The 18,373-nt window shown below is 41.5% G+C and overlaps 1 protein-coding gene across 1 annotated transcript in view; it reads left to right on the forward strand.

The window, feature by feature from the left end:
• Window positions 1–766: 766 nt before the first annotated feature.
• The window catches only part of LOC308312078 (oligophrenin-1-like), a gene marked incomplete at its 5' end in the record, with an annotated part of 35,836 nt that continues 18,229 nt past the window's right edge, over window positions 767–18,373 (forward strand). Inside the window, 13 exons of the mRNA XM_080794480.1 lie at window positions 767–865; window positions 2,249–2,350; window positions 2,486–2,596; window positions 4,034–4,138; window positions 5,636–5,765; window positions 6,712–6,812; window positions 7,694–7,785; window positions 8,915–8,993; window positions 12,552–12,585; window positions 12,764–12,826; window positions 13,634–13,708; window positions 14,238–14,322; window positions 16,508–16,566. Of these exons, the coding sequence (XP_080650606.1) occupies window positions 767–865; window positions 2,249–2,350; window positions 2,486–2,596; window positions 4,034–4,138; window positions 5,636–5,765; window positions 6,712–6,812; window positions 7,694–7,785; window positions 8,915–8,993; window positions 12,552–12,585; window positions 12,764–12,826; window positions 13,634–13,708; window positions 14,238–14,322; window positions 16,508–16,566 (1,135 nt within the window). The remainder of the gene's footprint in view (window positions 866–2,248; window positions 2,351–2,485; window positions 2,597–4,033; window positions 4,139–5,635; window positions 5,766–6,711; window positions 6,813–7,693; window positions 7,786–8,914; window positions 8,994–12,551; window positions 12,586–12,763; window positions 12,827–13,633; window positions 13,709–14,237; window positions 14,323–16,507; window positions 16,567–18,373) is intronic.

Here is an 18,373-nt window from a genome sequence, read left to right on the forward strand (position 1 = left end):
TCTGAGGGAAGTGAAATCTTGCTGGTCAGTCTCAACATGCTCTTATAGTGATTTTGGAACAACAATTTTGGAGCAGACCCTAAGCTACCTGGAAAGGTTTAATTGTAGCTGCACATGTTGTGTTATGAGCTAACTGCATGGACACATGTTGTGTTATGAGCTAACTGCATGGACACATGTTGTGTTATGAGCTAACTGCATGGACACTTGGACAGCACATGTTGTGTTATGAGCTAACTGCATGGACACATGTTGTGTTATGAGCTAACTGCATGGACACTTGGACAGCAGGAAAGCCACAACTAAACGTAGTCATTGAACCACGAACAGAACGTCGGAAACAAACGCAAACAACACAGAAACGTATACACGTTTTGCTTGATATTTGAAAAAAAACCATCGTGTTTAGTCTCAAAGTGACACTTAACACTGGACGTTCAGCAAACATTTTGAAGATATGAACATAAACAAAAGCATATTTTTACATTAGGCTGCCCAAAGAAGGCAAAGAAAGCTCAAATAGCTGTCTACTCTGACAGCTATTTGAGCTTTCTTTGCCTTCTTTGTTCTCTGAGCCAGAACTGCAGCAGGTTGATCGCAATCGTTGTCAGATGGCATGTGATCCAAGGTGTACACAAAACTAAATGGCATAGTCTGAGTGAGTCGGATGAGTGAGTCATTTGAATGCAGATTCGAGGACGACTTGACTACATTTCTAACGGGGCAAAAAGAGAGAGAAAAATCCTCTCTCTCACACTTATGCCAGAGTTCCAGTGATTACCCTCTCCTGTGCCAAACGGTGGCGCCCGTGCCCAAGGCTGCGGCTGCCTACTCTTGGTCGAAGCGAATGCATGCCCAGCCAACGGTGTGTGCGTTGAATAAAGTCCTGTTTAAAAGTACCAATCCACAGAGGTCTATGTAAATCAGTGCCATTCTTCAACTCCAGTCTTGCATTGTGTGTGTGTGAAACTCCAGCAGCCTGAGCCCTGACTAGATGAGACCGAGAGTGTCTGAAGTGGTACACAAACGCTTTGCTCTATTACTGTAAGCGATGTAGTGGGGGGTCGTATCTGCTTCAAGTAAATTCTGCTTTAAGTAGCATATGACGTGTCAGACTAGGGGGTTTTCATGATCCAAGCATTAGTTTTGCACAAAAAAACGTTCCTTGGGGGCTAAAAACGGCCATAGCTGTCATCACAAAATGTGATGAGGTCAGTGTTTTTCTGTGCAAAACTCGGAAATGGATTCAGAGGCATGAAAACCCCCTAGTTTGACACGTCACATGCTACTGAAAGCAGAATGAACTTTGCCTCATTGTGCTGTGCCTTAATAGGATGTTGATGGTGGCCATATGGATTTGGGGCTCTCTTTGCCTGCATCAATTAGTTTTTTTAACAATAGATGATGAATCCACTGAAAAACGGACCTTTGCTCTCCGCGGTCACGGAAGTCTCAGATACAACCCCACTAATGGGCTGGAGTAATTGACTGTGACAAAATATAGAAAGTTAGAAACTAATATTTAGAACCAATAATGACAATAACCAATGTTTGAGGAGGTGAAGGTGCACTTTCATGACCCAAGGTGCTGGTGTTTGATTATTGTGGGCTGTCCTGTGGTTGATATGGACAGTTTCCTTTAATGTATCAAAAATGTATACAACATATTATTCAAGGTAAATCTCTACATTCCAGCACCTTTCTTTTTGCTTATCCTTATCCAGAGTTTGCTTGCCTTATAGTGCAGCACACAGTTTCTTCAGGAACTGTCTAGTTTTGTTAATAACCACATAGCCTCTCGAGACAGACAATGTTGGCTCACACACAATTTCCAAATGCTTCCTCCTAAAACAGTGTGCAACAAAAGTGTTGAAAATGAGAAGAAAATACATTTGTCTTGCATTTTTAAATCTGTAAATCAAACTGATTGAAGCCTATCTAACTGGCTACTTGAAATGGAGAAAAAAAACAGAACATTTAAAGACATTTTACAATATCTATTAATTACATATATGATAAAATACATTTCCATGTATGGAAATGATCACTTGTTTTGCGAGGCATAGTTACAGACTGTAGCATTTGGAAATGATCTGGCTTGAGAGATTAATAACCACGCTACAGCCTACAGTATATACTGTATGGTTTTATGTGTTGTGTTTGTATCCAAGGGCACCCATCCTTTATTCATGCATAAGTATAAGTCTGTGATGTTAACGTTAATCATGACTGTTTATCTTTCCTTTAGGAGCGAAGGAAGAAGTTTGAGAAAGAGAGTGAAAAGTATTACTCCCAGGTAGACAAAAACCTGAATCTCTCCGCCAAGAAGAAAGAGAGTCAGCTCCAAGAGGTAATATTAGCTGAACTGTTACAAAGATTTACCGTCAATTCACCATCGACAACACACAGCATCACGTCTGAAACAAAGTGGGAAAACCTGTCTTCTTTGTTTTTTGTTTTGGTAAACCCTCCGTCTCAACTTTAGGCGGATGAGCTTCTGGACAAAGAGAGAATGAACTTCTATGAGTCGTCGGTGGAGTACGTGTATCAGATCCACCAGGTTCAGGACAGGAAGAAGTTTGACGCGGTGGAGCCTGTGAGTGACTGTCCGTCATCTCCCAACCACTTCCTCTTTGCTTACACGGACGGTCCCACGCGTTTTACAGAGCGATGGCTGGGCCTCCCAAAACAAATAATTTAAAAATAGAATCGTGTGGATGTTGTGGATCCACCTGGGTGTCCTGTGACGTCCACTCATCGGTGACGTACAGTAGTAGCCTACGACGTGTGGACCCACATTCGTGCGAGGTTACACAGCCGTAAAAAAACACAATCGGTCATATCGAACAAAAGTGTATAGTGAATTTTCTGGAATCTTGCCTTTTAATAGCAAGGCTGGCAAACTGTTAAGCCCTAACCACACCAAAGGGTCGAGACGGTTTTAGCGTTGTCCCTGCGGTGTGTTATGTCCTTCTGCACGTTGACGCGCGTCGTCCCTAGCATGGAATTCAACCACACCAAATTGTCGAGACGCTTTCATGGCCATGGTTGCTTCTTCCCTATTGGTTGATGCCCGGTCAACGTTCTACCAATGGTTGTTGGACTTGGTCACTTCACATGCTTCAACGCCATCAGTGTGCGGCAACGGGACGCGTCATCCCTTTGCTCCTTTTAGAATGGAAGAGAACAGGGAAGCTTCAAGCTGATGATGGGTTCTTTTATTTTCACAGTTTTGTTTATTCAAGATTCAGGGTATACAGTAAATCAAATAATGACAGTATATTATAATAATAATAAACCTTTATTTATATAGCACCTTTCAAAACGAGGTTACAAAGTGCTTTACGGAAAAACAAGAACAAATGCAGTGCACAACATAAACAATAATAAAAAATAAAGAACAGGCAATGTACAGAAATGCAGTAGTAGGACATACGAACAATAGGGAATGTTAAAAAAAAACGTTTAGGTGTTAAAAGCAGAGTTTTTAGGGGGGGATTTGAAGCGGGGGACGGATTCTGCGAGCCTTATCTCGAGGGGGAGGGCATTCCAGAGAGTTGGGGCTCTGGGTGCAAAGGCCCCCGGTCACCTTTCCTTCTCGACTTGGAAGTATATGTGACACATCCATACGGAACATATCAAAGAGATAACATGTACATATGTAAATGTTGTGACCATACACAAAATATTGTGGTAGGCAGCATAAAAGAAAAGTAAGTTGCATAGTCCTATGCTAACAGGGAAGCGACACTGATACAAACCACATAACCCGAATCAAGTTTTGAAACAAAAACAAGACAAACGTACGACAAGACAAGATAAGACAAGACACAACATGGCATGGTGATGATGGGTTCTGACGTGTACGAAGCACGTGTGTGTGTGTGTGTGTGTGTGTGTGTGTGTGTGTGTGTGTGTGTGTGTGTGTGTGTGTGTGTGTGACCATGCACCAACCAAGTGCCACCGTCACTTCGAGAATGATTCATATTGGTGATTTTTGACACTCCACCAATCTATGCTTTCGTTGGGACAGGTGCTGGCGTTTCTTCACAGCATTTTTACACTCAACAACCTGACCGTGGAGATGACTCAAGACTTCATGCCCTACAAACAGGAACTGCAGCTCAGCTTGCAAAATGTAAGTTGTTGATGTGAAAGTGATTTAAAGGATTGGTTCCCAACCTTTTTTTATACTGAAGTACCAGCTCAGAAAACATTTGGCTCTCCCAAGTACCACCATAATAACCGATGTTAAAAATACAGGTGCGTATATACCTGCCCTTTTTTGTTCCATTTCTAAGCCGCCAATGACAAAATTCTGTCTAATCACTAATCGGCACAACTGATGATTAGTTTGATGTGATTACGGTAGATGAACCTCTGGTTTAACCTATTCTGACCGGGAACCCATTTTGGTGTTTAGCATCATGTTATGCTTTAGCTATTGAAAAATAGCAGATCTACAAGCTCATAGCGTGCCACCGAGTGGCGCTCTAAGAGCTTGTAGGTCTACTATTTTTGAAAAATCAAATAACGACTGACATTTTTAGAATCTGATCTCAGGTCAGAATGGGTTCATCAGACCACTGTGTGTCCAGTGGAAACCTCGTATGAATCTGATCTCAGGTCAGAATGGGTTAAGGACCGTACCGGTGGTCTATGACCATGAGCCATAACCCACATGCTTGATTGACATGAATAATGACCGTTTTCCAAAGCACACCACAGTGTTTCTATTGCAGAGGAAGCCCCTTTGGAATCTTTCCATCTTAGTATGGAATGAAAATAAACTTGCAGAGGCTTAAAACACACTTAGAAATGCAATACTCCGTGACTTCTTTACCACGCAATGATGTTCAGCCAACATTGCCTGAGGTAATATTTGAATTACTTTGGACTAGAGAAAATGTTACCAAACACCAAAAAGGTCAATGTTTATATAGCAGTAGCTGAACCACAACCCATGAATATACAATACAGTATATATCTATAATAGCCAGTGGTGGAAAGTAACTAAGTACATTTACTCAATACTGTACTTAAGTGCAATTTTGAGGTATTTACTTGAGTATTTCCAATTTCCAATATTTATACTTCTACTCCACTAAGTTACTAGTTACATTGGGGATTTTAATTTTGATTAGAAAACATACCATTAACCACTTCAACCCTATGCATTTCGCCCATTTGAAAATAGCAGATCTACAAGCTCACAATGTGTCTCATCGATGCACTGTGAGCTTGTAGAACAGCATTTATAAATTATTACAAACATCATGATATGAAATACTTTTTTTTATGAAACAAAATTAAAGAAAAAATAAACAAGACAAAAAAGAGAAAGAAATCCCTTATAGAACAGCTATTTTCAAAAGATTTTGTACACAATTTTGAACTTGTGAAATGGGACATTCTGCAATTTCAGTACTTTTACTTTTAGTACATTTTGATGCCTTGATGAGCTTGTAGGACTGCTAAATTTTTTTAAATCGAAGAACGACTGACATAGAAACATAGCTTTTTCAGAAAACTGTCAGGATGTGGAAGACGTTTTTAGAATCTGATCTCAGGTCAGAATGAGTACTATTCCCCACACCACTGATAATAGCTGTCTTTGGGCCTTTCATGTACACAGACGAGGAACCACTATGAGAGCACACGGGACGAGATGGAGGAGCTGATGAAGAGAATGAAGCATCCGTCGCAGATCTGTAAAATACACAGCCATGGAATCATGGAGGGTTACCTGTACTGTCAGGAGAAGTGTAGGTACACCAGCCATGCACACATATACAGTACAGTACACACACATTTTGACTGTGTTCTCTAATAGGCTTCACTCACACCTGCATGGGGTCATACCTATGTTCCCTCAGCCCTATGTTCCCTCAGAAGGAGCATTGGTCCGAGGTGCGCTGGGGGTCGGGAGAGGGTGGGTGGTTAGGTTTAGGTGTCTGCCCCGGGGGAGGTTAGGGTTAGGGTGAGGGTTTGAGGTAGGTTGTCGATCGGACCGTCGGCATATTGACGCGGACCCGAGGGAACATAGGGCTGAGGGAACATAGGTACGGTCCCACCTGCACAACGGATTGTTGTATAGCTGATGCATGAGACTTGTTGACTGATGCGAGCTCGCAATGCATTTCCAATGGGAGTCACGTGGTTTGACACAACATTTTGTATGCTAGATGTGAAGGTGTGAGTGAAGCCTTACTCTCTAACCGGGCATCTTTGAAAGACAAAGAAGAGGTCCCGCACGCTGTCGGACACTTGCCAAAAAAATGTCCTGGTGAAGGTCTAAGGGCCGATTCATAGAACCAAATAAAAGTCGGTTCGGCTCTGTAGAGCCTACTACAATTTGACGTCATTTGAGGTTCGGGGGGGGCGGGTACCGTCCTAAAGTCGTCTCTTCGGTGCTACTGAAATTTTCTGACGAGCCGAAATCATTTCGGCACTACAGCGTCGAAACAGCGGTAAAATAGGAGTATGAATCGGCCCTAAGAGCGACCGAAACGTTGACCTAATAAAGAGGCAACATTTGTTTGGCTGACAGTGTGCGGGACGTCTTCTTTGTCTTTCAAAGACACCCGTTTCATTATATGCTCTATTGTGCCCTACGCAGCCGTCACCAGCCTTTTGAGGTGTGCATCGGCCTTTTGCTATCAAGTTTCTCCCTTACTCTGACGTGACCGTTCTTTTGTCCGTCTCCAAAAGGGGCTCTGGGCATGACCTGGGTCAAGTACTACTGCAAGTATCACAAGGACAGCAGACTGTTGGTCATGGTGCCCTGTGAACAGAAACCTACAGCAAAACAGGTACATGGAAAATAAATCATTGTGCTTTGTATTATTAATGTGCCGGCCCCACTTGGCAACCTTGGAATACCCTATTTATACTTTTTACCCTATGTATATTCAGTATTTATTAAGTCCGACGTCATTTTGTAGTGCTATACGTTACGTCCGGGTCCAAGTGGCACCAGCTCCCGTCCGCAGCTCATTGTAAATGGAATATCTTAAACGCGTGAATCTTTTTACAGTGACGTTATTTTTCAGAAAGGAAGCCATTGAGGGTTAAAATGGGTCGTAATGCTTCCAACTCGAGTAGAATTATTAATGTGTCCATGACAACAAAAATATATGATGTGGAGACAATAAAGACTATTATTATGATTATTATTGAAGGTGGCAACACACCATTTGCGCGGTAAAATATTTCGGGGGCATATTTAGAATGTGTGCAGGCTTGAGTACGTTGAATCTAGTTTGCATTAATGAGGATTTAGTCGACACAATAAAATAAAATGGCGATAGTATTCCATGTGGGGCAGCCGGCCTGTCACAGCCAGATTTGGGAGAGCAGCGCAGCTTTGTTGTTGTGAGGAAAGCGGTTAAAATGAGACTTTCGTGGTTGTTTTCGTCTCAGATTTAGTCCGACGGAGCGTCACAGTATAACTCTATGGGGACACGAAAGCGACACAAAAGTAGTACCCGGAAGTATCTCAGGAGGGGGCGCTCACGTCACGGCTAAAATACTAAATGATTCTCAAGACTGTGTTGTGTTAAAGAAGAAGCTTTATTTTTTTTATTCTCTCTCTCACTCTCTTTATCTCTCTCACACACGCACAGCACACGCCGTGTCTCTGTCTCTCTCTAAATACAAATTTCCAATCTGTTTGATTCCCTCGTCCTCCCAGGGTACCACGGAGCTGACGCTTAAATCCTGCATCCGCCGGAAGACTGAATCCATAGACAAGCGCTTCTGCTTTGACGTGGAGACTAATGAGAGGTTAGCACAATGAGATAAGAGAACGGCAGCGACTCGAACCGTGAAATGAGGTAACACTTTACAGCCTTGTGGGATAAAACGTGTGAGGTGAACAGGTGGCCTACGAGGACACAATGTTGGGGGCAAACTGGAGTCCCGCCCAAACAATGCCTTGGCAACACTAACGGGCTACGGCTGGAAACAGATGGCAAAGTCAGTGATTTCAGACTGGGGGGGGGGGGGGGACGCAATGAACAGGCCATTTATTACAGACTGCTTAACCCATTTTGGACTGAGGTCGGTTAAAAAGGAAAAAAAAGGCTTCTAAATCCTAATGGTTTTCTGAAAAAAAAAAACCCATGTTTCTTTGTCAGTTGTGCTCAACCTTTTTCATGTCAAGGACCCCCAGAATTATCTCTATTGGGCCACGGACCCCCGATCTGAAAATATGTAGTTCCAGGGACCCCCCCCCCCCCCCCCCCCCCCAGAAGCCAATATGTTTGTTAAAAATGTTCGCTCTGAAATATATATTCAGAGATTTGCGCCACATTTTCACGACTTTAAAAAAATAGCAGACCTACAAGCTGGCGCGCTATGAGCTTGTAGATCTGCTATTTTTCAATAGCTTAAAGTATAACATAATGCTTAGAAACACCAAAAGGGGTTCCCGCCCAAAATGGCTTAAAAGACACATCTGCCATAGGCTGACATGTCGTCATATTCGGTTTATTATTTGTACTTATTTGTGTGAAATGCTTGAATTTTCCTGAAGGTATAAGAAGAGTGTGTGTGAATTATGCATTATGTGCTTGAAAGCATTTATTATGAACACAACATTAGTCTTCTGATTAACTTATAAAACCGTTCTTCTACTAAGCTTGTCAGACTGGTCTCGGATGTCAACACACACACACACACACACACACACACACACACACACACACACACACACACACACACACACACACACACACACACACCGTAAAACGATTGAAAAGTGCTTCATTTTGATTCAGGAAAAGCTATATACTGTATATGAACCTTCTGGATTTAACACATTGATCTGAATGATTGCTTGTTGTCACATTAGGTGTTGTCATAACACTGTTAATAATAGTGTTCTGTTCCTTTTCTGACACTGTCGCCATAGAAACACACCCGTCACGTTCCAGGCTCTTTCGGAGGGGAACAGGAAGTTGTGGATGGAAGTAATGGATGGAAAAGAGCCTGTGAGTTCAAAGACTTTCATTTCATTTATCAGGAAGCTAGCATGGAGATATTTTCACCCATTTATCTATCTAATTTATCTGAAAAGGGGGAATTTAGGCAGCATGTATCCTTTAAAAAAAGAAAAAGCTAAATAATGAGCCTTGCAATGTAGTATAGCGAGCAGAAAGGGCTTCTCTTGCTGACCAAACAGAAAAGAACTGAGTGCATCCATCTGATCATGTATATACAGTACTGAGAACAGTATACCTCAAAGATCTAAAAACATTGAAGGTAGGCCTATCTACAACAACAATCTGCACATCATAACGTATGCCATTCACAGATGTATCATTTTTAAGTGGTAGTCAAGACCACTAGACTTCCCATCAACCCTTTCTTTGTGTTTCTTGACTGACTAGTCGTATATCAAGCCTCTTTTAACACGTGTGATTTTAAAGTGAAAGAAAAAAAAACGAGAAGAAAGTGAGATGCCATCACTGAGTAGAATACATGCACAGTAAAATCCTCAGTTTTAATCAATTCAATGTATCCGTTTGTAACTCCAGAGAGCTTACACATGGAACCACTGTGAGTTAAATGAACACTCGGGTATTTCACTGTGTGTGCTGTTAGTTCAGCAATGGATGCTGCTTCAGTGTGGCTGCTCGGATATCATCATTATCCCATTCTGACCTGAGATCAGATTCATACGAGGTTTCCACTGGACACACACTGGTCTGATTAACCCATTCTGACCTGAGATCAGATTCTAAAAAATGTCAGTCGTTCTTTTGATTTTTCAAAAATAGCAGACCTACAAGCTCGTATAGCGCGCCACTCGGTGGCGCGCTATACAAGCTTGTAGATCTGCTATTTTTCAATAGCTAAAGCATAACATGACGCTAACACCAAAATGGGTTCCCGTTCAGAATGGGTTATATCTTGCCAGCGGATGTGAAAATGAAAAAGGGTGCAGTTTTCAGTTCCTCATTGATATATCTCACCCCAAAAAAAAGAAAATGACACTTCTTTTCAGCAAATTCTGAAGCATAGCCCACAATGCAGCCTCTGTAGGTTTGTTCTGCAAAGAGATATGCTGAGCTCTCTGTCATTCAGGCAGGAGTTATTTCAGTTATATCAGTGAGATGCCAGTTATTTGTGTTATTTCAGTTATCAGTCAGAATGTGTCATTGTGGTAATAATTATATTAGGGATTTTAACAATGAATAGAAAATCAGTCAATTGCCGAAATTATACGATTAAATTAAACTTTTTTTCCCTGCGTGTGTGTGTGTGCGGCGCTTACCATAATGACAGTAATCCTTAATCATATTCCATAAAGCACTGCAGAGGAGAGGTGTGTGTGTGTGCATGTCTAGCTGATGCTTGTTGACGCTTGTTAATGTTATACATCAAAGCAATTATGTTTCTGTGCTCATCATCGGTTTCAGACAAGAACCTTCCTTTTGGTCCTAAAAAAACACTGCTCATCAATGAACCGATCAATCAATGGATAAGATCAACTATCAATGGATTAATGGATAATAATGTGCATCCCTGAATGACATGGTTACCTTCCCACCGCTTCAGTCTTATTCTGATAGGAAATAACAGTGAGAGAATGAAAGCATGCGAAAGGCAACACTCGGGACAACAATCGTAATGAATAAGCATGAGCCCATGTGGTGTTTGCCAAAAAACAAGACGTGTTACTCTGAATTTAATTGTCACCTCCAGATCTACTATCAACTTCAGTCACTGTATCTTCTCACATGCAACTATGGGTAACCAGATGTCCCCCCTTTTTGCGTTGGGACGGTCCCTCGGTCCCCGAGACTTTTCAGGCGTCCCACAAATTGAGACGTTGTGACTGGCAGGCAGCAGTGTTCTAAAATGTCCTCATAGTTAGTCCCCTCGGCCTCATAGTTGGCTTTCTGCTGTGAAGCTCCGCTCATTGTCTCTTTTCCTGCAAACATGTGTTCTTTAAGCCTGCTAAAATGGCATGAGGAATATCCCCTCGGCTACAGTACCGAGTTGGAAAGGAAAGAGGAGATCCACACACCGTTTTTATAAGCTCCCCAAATGTTTCTATTGACAAACAGAACAGAGTTTTCAGCTCTGTTTTTTTGGGGGCTTTTAAAACGGTGTGCGGATCTCCTCTTTCCTTTCTTGGTTATTCTTCTGGATCCTCAGGGGCTTAAAGTTCTCAGTCCTGGGGAACTGATTTCAGTCCTGAGGATTTCATAGAGGGATCATTTAATGAGATCAGTGCAGATTTGCAAAAAAAATATTTTCAGTCTTGGTATATATATTTTTTAGCTTTAACCCATTCTGAACGGGAACCCATTTTGGTGTTGGCATCATGTTATGCTTTAGCTATTGAAAATGAGCAGATCGGTGGCGCGCTACGAGCTTGTAGGTCTGCTATTTTTGAAAAATCGAAGAACGACTGACATTTTTAGAATCTGATCTCGGGTCAGAATGGGTTAATCAGACCAGTGTGTGTCCAGTGGAAACCTCGTATGAATCTGATCTCAGGTCAGAATGGGTTAAGCCCGTTGGACATTTGTGGATGTGCGTACTGCTGCGTGCACCTCTTTGACCATTACAGTACCCAAGTCGGTACCACCCATGACCAAAAGGAGTTTAATTAATAAGAAAACAATAGGCAATATTAGGCCTATGTGGTCGAATATGACGTCGAGGCATTTAATAGCATTACTCAAGTAATGAGTTGCTGACCCTGTCTCGTCCCACTTGTCCCACACACACACACAAGCGATACTTCTGTCCCTCAAATGAACAGTTTGGTTCTGGTCACTCTACTAAATGAACTAAAGAAAACTGTTGGCTTGAACAAATACAGCAGAGAAGTGCACATTCAACACTATTTACTATGATTGAAGTAATGGGATAGTTTGCCAGCGTTTTTTGCCACCAAGGTGAACAAATTAATCGTTAAAAAACCCCCTAAAAAACAAGTTCCTTACTGAATCCAACTCCACCAGGTTCATACCATCCATGAAGTCATTTAAGCCATTTTGGGGCGGAACCCATTTTGGTGTTATAGCATTACGTTATGCTTTAGCTATTTGAAAAATAGCAGATCTACAAGCTCATAGCGCGCCACCGAGTGGCGCGCTACGAGCTTGTAGGTCTGCTATTTTTGAAAAATCGAAGAGCGACCGACTGACATAGAAGACATTTTTTAGAATCTGATCTCAGGTCAGAATGGAAAACTGTCAGGATGTAGAAGACATTTTTAGAATCTGATCTCAGGTCAGAATGGAAAACTGTCAGGATGTGTAGAAGACATTTTTTTAGAATCTGATCTCAGGTCAGAATGGGTTAATTGTTGATAATGGCTTTGTGTAGCCCCCTATTTAATGGTCCACCTTTTGTATGTTGGTAACGGCATCAACGCGTCCCCAAGGCGTTGGCTCTGATTTTAGCCTTGGGAGAGTACTATGCATGTTCACAGATGACAACTAGACCAGGTTTTCATATGAATGGGATACATTAATTCATGTTTGTGACTAATTAACCTAAGCCGTGCGTTACTTGTGCTGTCATTTCAGATTTATCATTCACCAATTCACAAGCAAGCTGAAAGTAAGTCAAATTTCCTTTTCAAGTGTTGGTTTTGATGGACGTAACATGTCTTGTACAATGTATGTGTACAGTGTATGTATATTGATAAATAGCCTGGTGTGTGTAATATAATACATGTATATATCCAAAAACTGGCATATTAAAATAGGCTGACGATCTTTCATTTTCACTTTCACAGTGGAGCTGAACGAAGTCGGATTCAAGTTTGTGAGAAAGTGCATAAACTTTGTTGAAACCAAAGGTAAACCATTCAGCTTTTCTTTACACAGTTGTCAGTGTAGCCTTTTGCCCTCAAGGGGGCATTGCTGCGCTATAGGTTGCACGTTGTTGATACCTCTTGCATTCTGCATGAGTTCCTGGGCAAAGCTCTGCTTCATTGCCAACTGTTGAATGTGATGCTCGGAATAAGTACGTTTCTCAATTATAATTAGAGTTTTAATGATACATATAAGGTTTTTTTTTTGGGCAATTACAGTGATTTGAATTTATTATTAGACTAGACATTCACATACTGTATGATACCAAGCCATTCAAGGGGTGTTAATTTATAAATTATCCAAGAGACATTCTTAAAGCTACAATCTGTAACTTTTGTTTGTCCGAGCCAGAATTCAAACACTGGCAAAAATGTGTGTATCCAATAAGAATGGGCAAATCCCTGCTTGGCCAGCCAGGGTAGAGATATTGCGCTTGTGAGGTTCATGCGGTACTACTTTGTAAACTAATAGGTGGTTACATTTCTCAATGGGAGAGTGTAGGGAGCGCACACACGCGTCCAACTACCGCAGATGTGGCTGTAGTTCCTTGTTGTATGAAACACAGACTACATTCCATTGAGATTGGTTAAAATAATGTTTCTATTCATTGAAACAAGTTCCAGATTGGAGCTCTCTAACGACGAGGCACCCGTGGATAATATTGTCTAAGAACTAAACTGGGGGTTTATGCAGGCTCCGAGGTGGGAGAGTGTTGTGTTGTAGGTTTCCACTGCCTTGTATTCCTCCTGAGTGCACTCCCTCTTTTTTTCCCCCCTCTTCCTTCGTTCTAGGTCTCACACAAGAGGGAGTGTACAGAACAGTTGGCAGCAACATCCAAGTGCAAAAGCTTTTAAATGCCTTCTTTGGTAAGGAAATGACTCTGGTCAACAAGCCTTGTTTTAGTTTGTAACCTTCCTTCCACCACGGTTATCTACCTGAATCACTGAATATATTTCATTAAGCCATTTTGTACGGGAACCCCTTTTGGTGTTGACACTATGTTATGCTTTAGCTATTGAAAAATGGCAGATCTACAAGCTCGTAGCTATACGAGCTTGTAGGTCTGCTGTTTTTGAAAAATCAAAGAACGACTGACACGGAAACATAGCTTTTTCAGAAAACTGTCAGGATGTAGAAGAACATTTATAGAATCTGATCTCAGGTCAAAATGGGTTAAGCTAAAGGGATCCTAATGTCCACATTATTTATGCATTATTTTAAGGTTTTTGTACAAAAGGCCAGTGACCTTGACCCAAGAGAAGCACCATATTTCTCTTCTCTGAACTTGTTTTTTTCAATGCTGCTCGAGGGGGGAGATTGGACGTGGATGATGGCGTGCAGCGTTTCTTTAGTTTGTTTTGGTTTTCTTAACCCACGCTATCTCTCTCCCCGTAGACCCAGCATGTCCAGGAGACGTGGACCTGAACGAAGACGACTGGGACATTAAAACCATCACGAGTGCCATGAAGTTTTATCTAAGGTGTGTGTGCGTGTGTGTTGCTTGTGCGTGTGCGTGTGTGTGTGCGCGTGCGCGTGTGCGTGCGTGTGTGTGTGTGTGTGTGTGTGTGCGTGTGTGCGTGTGTGCGTGTGTGTGTGTGTGTGCGTGCGTGTGTGTGTGTGTGCGTGCGTGCGTGCGTGTGTGCGTGTGTGTGTGTGTGTGTGTGTGTGCGTGTGTGCGTGTGTGCGTGTGTGTGTGTGTGTGCGTGCGTGTGTGTGTGTGTGTGTGTGTGTGTGTGTGTGCGTGTGTGCGTGTGTGCGTGTGTGTGTGTGTGTGCGTGCGTGTGTGTGTGTGTGTGTGTGTGTGTGTGTGTGTGCGTGCGTGTGTGTGTGCGTGCGTGCGTGCGTGTGTGTGCGAAGTCCTTTATAATCCCTGATCTCAAAGTCGTCTGCTATACTAGTGAGCCCCTGGCTGAATATTATTCTCGTACTGTGTGTCCCCAAGTTTTGTTTTATACCTGGTATAATCATTAATTAATTATAGTTGTAGTGTAATTAATTAATACGTTTTCCCATACTTAACTTTTTACAAAATAATATATATATTCCTCCATGTAGCACTCCACTACATTTTTATTGAGAGAAAACAAACCGGAAGGAAAAAAGGGACAAGAGTACAAAGAGAAAAGGGGGAAAAACAAAGCAAGAGACAAAGAAAAAAAACAAAGCTTTTTTCATATTACAGGTTACATTCATTGAATTCCTCATACATTGTCAACAGGCTGGATGAAGAGATCCCACTTTTTTATAAAACTTATCCTCTTGTAGTCTTAAGTATGACTATGAATACAATTCCCCTGTAATGTCCATCCAATGTTCTGTCGACGTTGGTGGGTCCTGTTGGTACCAGCGTCGTGGGATCGCTTTCTTACTTGTTGCTTAAGAGGATTCAATATTTATCATGTATTAGAAACTCTTCAGGGACATTTCCTAACGATGAAAACAAAAGGAACAAGTCTGTATCTTAAATATTTATCATGTATTACAGTAGAAACTCTTCAGGGACATTTCCTAACAATAAAAACAAAAGGAACAAGTCTGTATCTTAAAACACCAGAATTCACTTAAATGGTCTCCATGGTATAGAGTGGATAATCCCGCCAGTATTTCTGAATTTTAGTCCAGAATATATTATTATTTATAATATTATTACGTGAGTCAGCTCTGACTCTCGACCTGCGTAATAATAAGTGGTCTGCTCCGCATTAGACCACTCTTGTCTGTTGTTGCCATTGTTGTCGCCGTCATCATTTAAAGACCAGCTGCAATGATTATGGCGCCCATAGTGTGACATTATCTGCTACTAGTAGTAGTGAAACAGGCTGTGTGCTTCTCACAGCGGTGATAAAAGACAGTGCTCTGTGACATGGCCTTGTGCATCCAAGACCACGTTCCATCATTTACCCTCTTAACCTAGAATAAAGATAAAGGAGTTAGGAGAGGACATGGTCATGTTACAATGACAACAATTTGAAGTAAGTGTGGCCTTTCATGGAGCACTTTTGACAAAATGTTGAGTGACGTGGATTATCCTTAACAATGGTGTTTTTTTTGCACAGGGCCTCATGGGTCTGAAGTTCTGAACTGAAGTGCCCCTGTTGGCAGATAACTCTTCGTTGGGCCCTCACTGACCACTCGTTGACATTTTATTAATTTATTAATAATAGACTTTTATTCTAACCCCGTAATTGAACTTGCGTGGTTTATTCATTGTACGTATGTCAGCCGTCTCTTGACAAAGGAATACAATCTTGGACCCCACACAGCTGTTAAAACCTCAATCATGGCCTTGATCTCTTTCTGCTGTAATGGTTTTAAATCAAAACATTTTATTTGGAAAGAAAATGTCAAGGAGTTGTTTGGACAAGGGAGGCTTGGATTACGCCCCTCACTGTGAGTAGTACTCGCAACGACGCTATATCAGTCGCTTCAGCTGGCGAAACCGTGCGAAGCTGGTGCCTCTCAGAAAATGGTGTGATCTGAACGAAGAAATGTGTTCTTTAGCAGACGATCAATTTAGCAATGTGTGGTCTTTTTGCAGCATTAGGCTGCGTACTCTCTGATTAGTACTATTTATGCACTTGTACAGTACTGTACATGTACCGGTATTTGTATATCCGTAGTGTGTCTTTTATTTATTATGTGTGTGTGTGTGTGTGTGTCTGCAGAAGCCTTTCTGAACCGCTGATGACATACAGTCTACACAGAGACCTCATACTAGCTGCAAGTAAGTCACACATTTTAGGGTATTCTTATGAATCTGATCATGATGTGGTTTTACGAGTGTTTTGCGTGAAGAAGATAGCAAATGAGCATGTACAGTATATGTGTACCGGTAATTGGCTTTAGTTAGTTGGTTACGGTAGTTTAGTTTAATTTATTGTCCACGTGTGGAAATTTGTCTTCGGTCTCAACAGTAAAAAACAAACGGTTACAACAACAGCAAGTCAGTAGTCAACTGCTAATATATTGTGTATATATATATATTGGTGTCAGTGAGGCAACAATCCATGTTTCGCTTGTATTTTTTGAGTGTTTTTGTTTGACTATCTGTCCTCATTGGCAGTTCAGATGCTGTAGTACACTGCTGTGAAGTGTTTTGCCAGGTAGATGAACTCTGCCTGGCAGAATGACAGATTGCCACGAGGCATTTTAAATGTGGTGAAAGGCCTCTCTGTAACCCAACTCTTTTAGCCTGGCAAAAATGATAGTTTCCCCAAAATGAATTTTTGATTTTGATGCCAGGTGTGAAAGGGGTCTCTGTATAACATCTGTGCTCATTTGGATATAAACACATTTCGGGGTCAAAAATGAGTTTGACATTCGGAGGATTAGAAAAACAATAAAAAAAACAAATCTCTATAATGACATGCCCAGAATAAGGGTGCCAGGTTGAGCGTGTTTAATCCATTCAGGGCGGGAACCCCTTTTGGTGTTATAGCATTATGCTATGCTTTAGCTATTGAAAAATAGCAGATCTACAAGCTCGTAGCGCGCCACCGAGTGGCGCGATACGAGCTTGTAGGTCTGCTATTTTAGAAAAATCGAAGAACGACTGACATATAGAAACATAGCTTTTTCAGAAAACTGTCAGGATGTAGAAGACGTTTTTAGAATCTGATCTCAGGTCAATAAGTCTGTCTGTGGGCTTCATAAATATTTAACTAATGACAGGTATTAACTACATGGATGATTTCATCCATTGGTACACAGGATATTTCCTGAAAAGTAATAGTTTTGGACATTGCCTGACATCTTTTCATTCATTCATCTTTTTAAGCAGATGGTGGCTACTAGCTACAACTGCTTGGGCATGTTATTCTCAATACATACTGATTCGCTTTTCTTTGTCATCTTATGGTGTGCGTTTGTTTTTCGTTGTTTTTCTTTCTCCGATCATATTGTGTGGGTGTGCACAACTTAATATGGTGGTTGGTTGGACATCCTGATTCCTATGGTTATATAAAATGACCATATCATTCTGTCTGTTGCTCCATGCTAATCCTACGGCATGTGTTTTTTTATTAGGAAATTGGATAACTAGATTCCTGACAAGTTCCAATTAAAGGCAGAAGACTTATTATGTGTCTGTCTGGCATGCATGACACATACAGTAGTCATTGATTTTGACAACCATCTTTTGAACATGATTTAACGACATTAAGTCACTAATGTTACTTAAGCAAAGACAGGCCTATGCCATAGTTGCTTTATTCTGCACCATGTTTCCAAAACGTGCATTACATCTCTATTATGTACTGTACATGTTGTACGTACAGTATACAGCATACCAATGCCAATATTGTGATGCTATCCATTGCCGTAGATCTACGTCAATTAATAAATACTATGCTTAGCGCCATTGCCGTACGTAGATCAACGGCATTTGGTCTTTTATAGTGATTGATCAAGTCGTAATGCTACTCACTTTTAGCATTGGGTTGCTAGCTGATGTCAACAAGACTGGAGCGCGGCATCTTGAATTTCTCGTGCACCCCCGCACCCATTCTATCTTGTTTCTTTCAATCGGTCAA

Source organism: Protomyctophum bolini, assembly GCF_963924005.1.
Source record: "Protomyctophum bolini genome assembly, contig: SCAFFOLD_218, whole genome shotgun sequence".
Lineage (NCBI taxonomy): Eukaryota > Metazoa > Chordata > Actinopteri > Myctophiformes > Myctophidae > Protomyctophum > Protomyctophum bolini.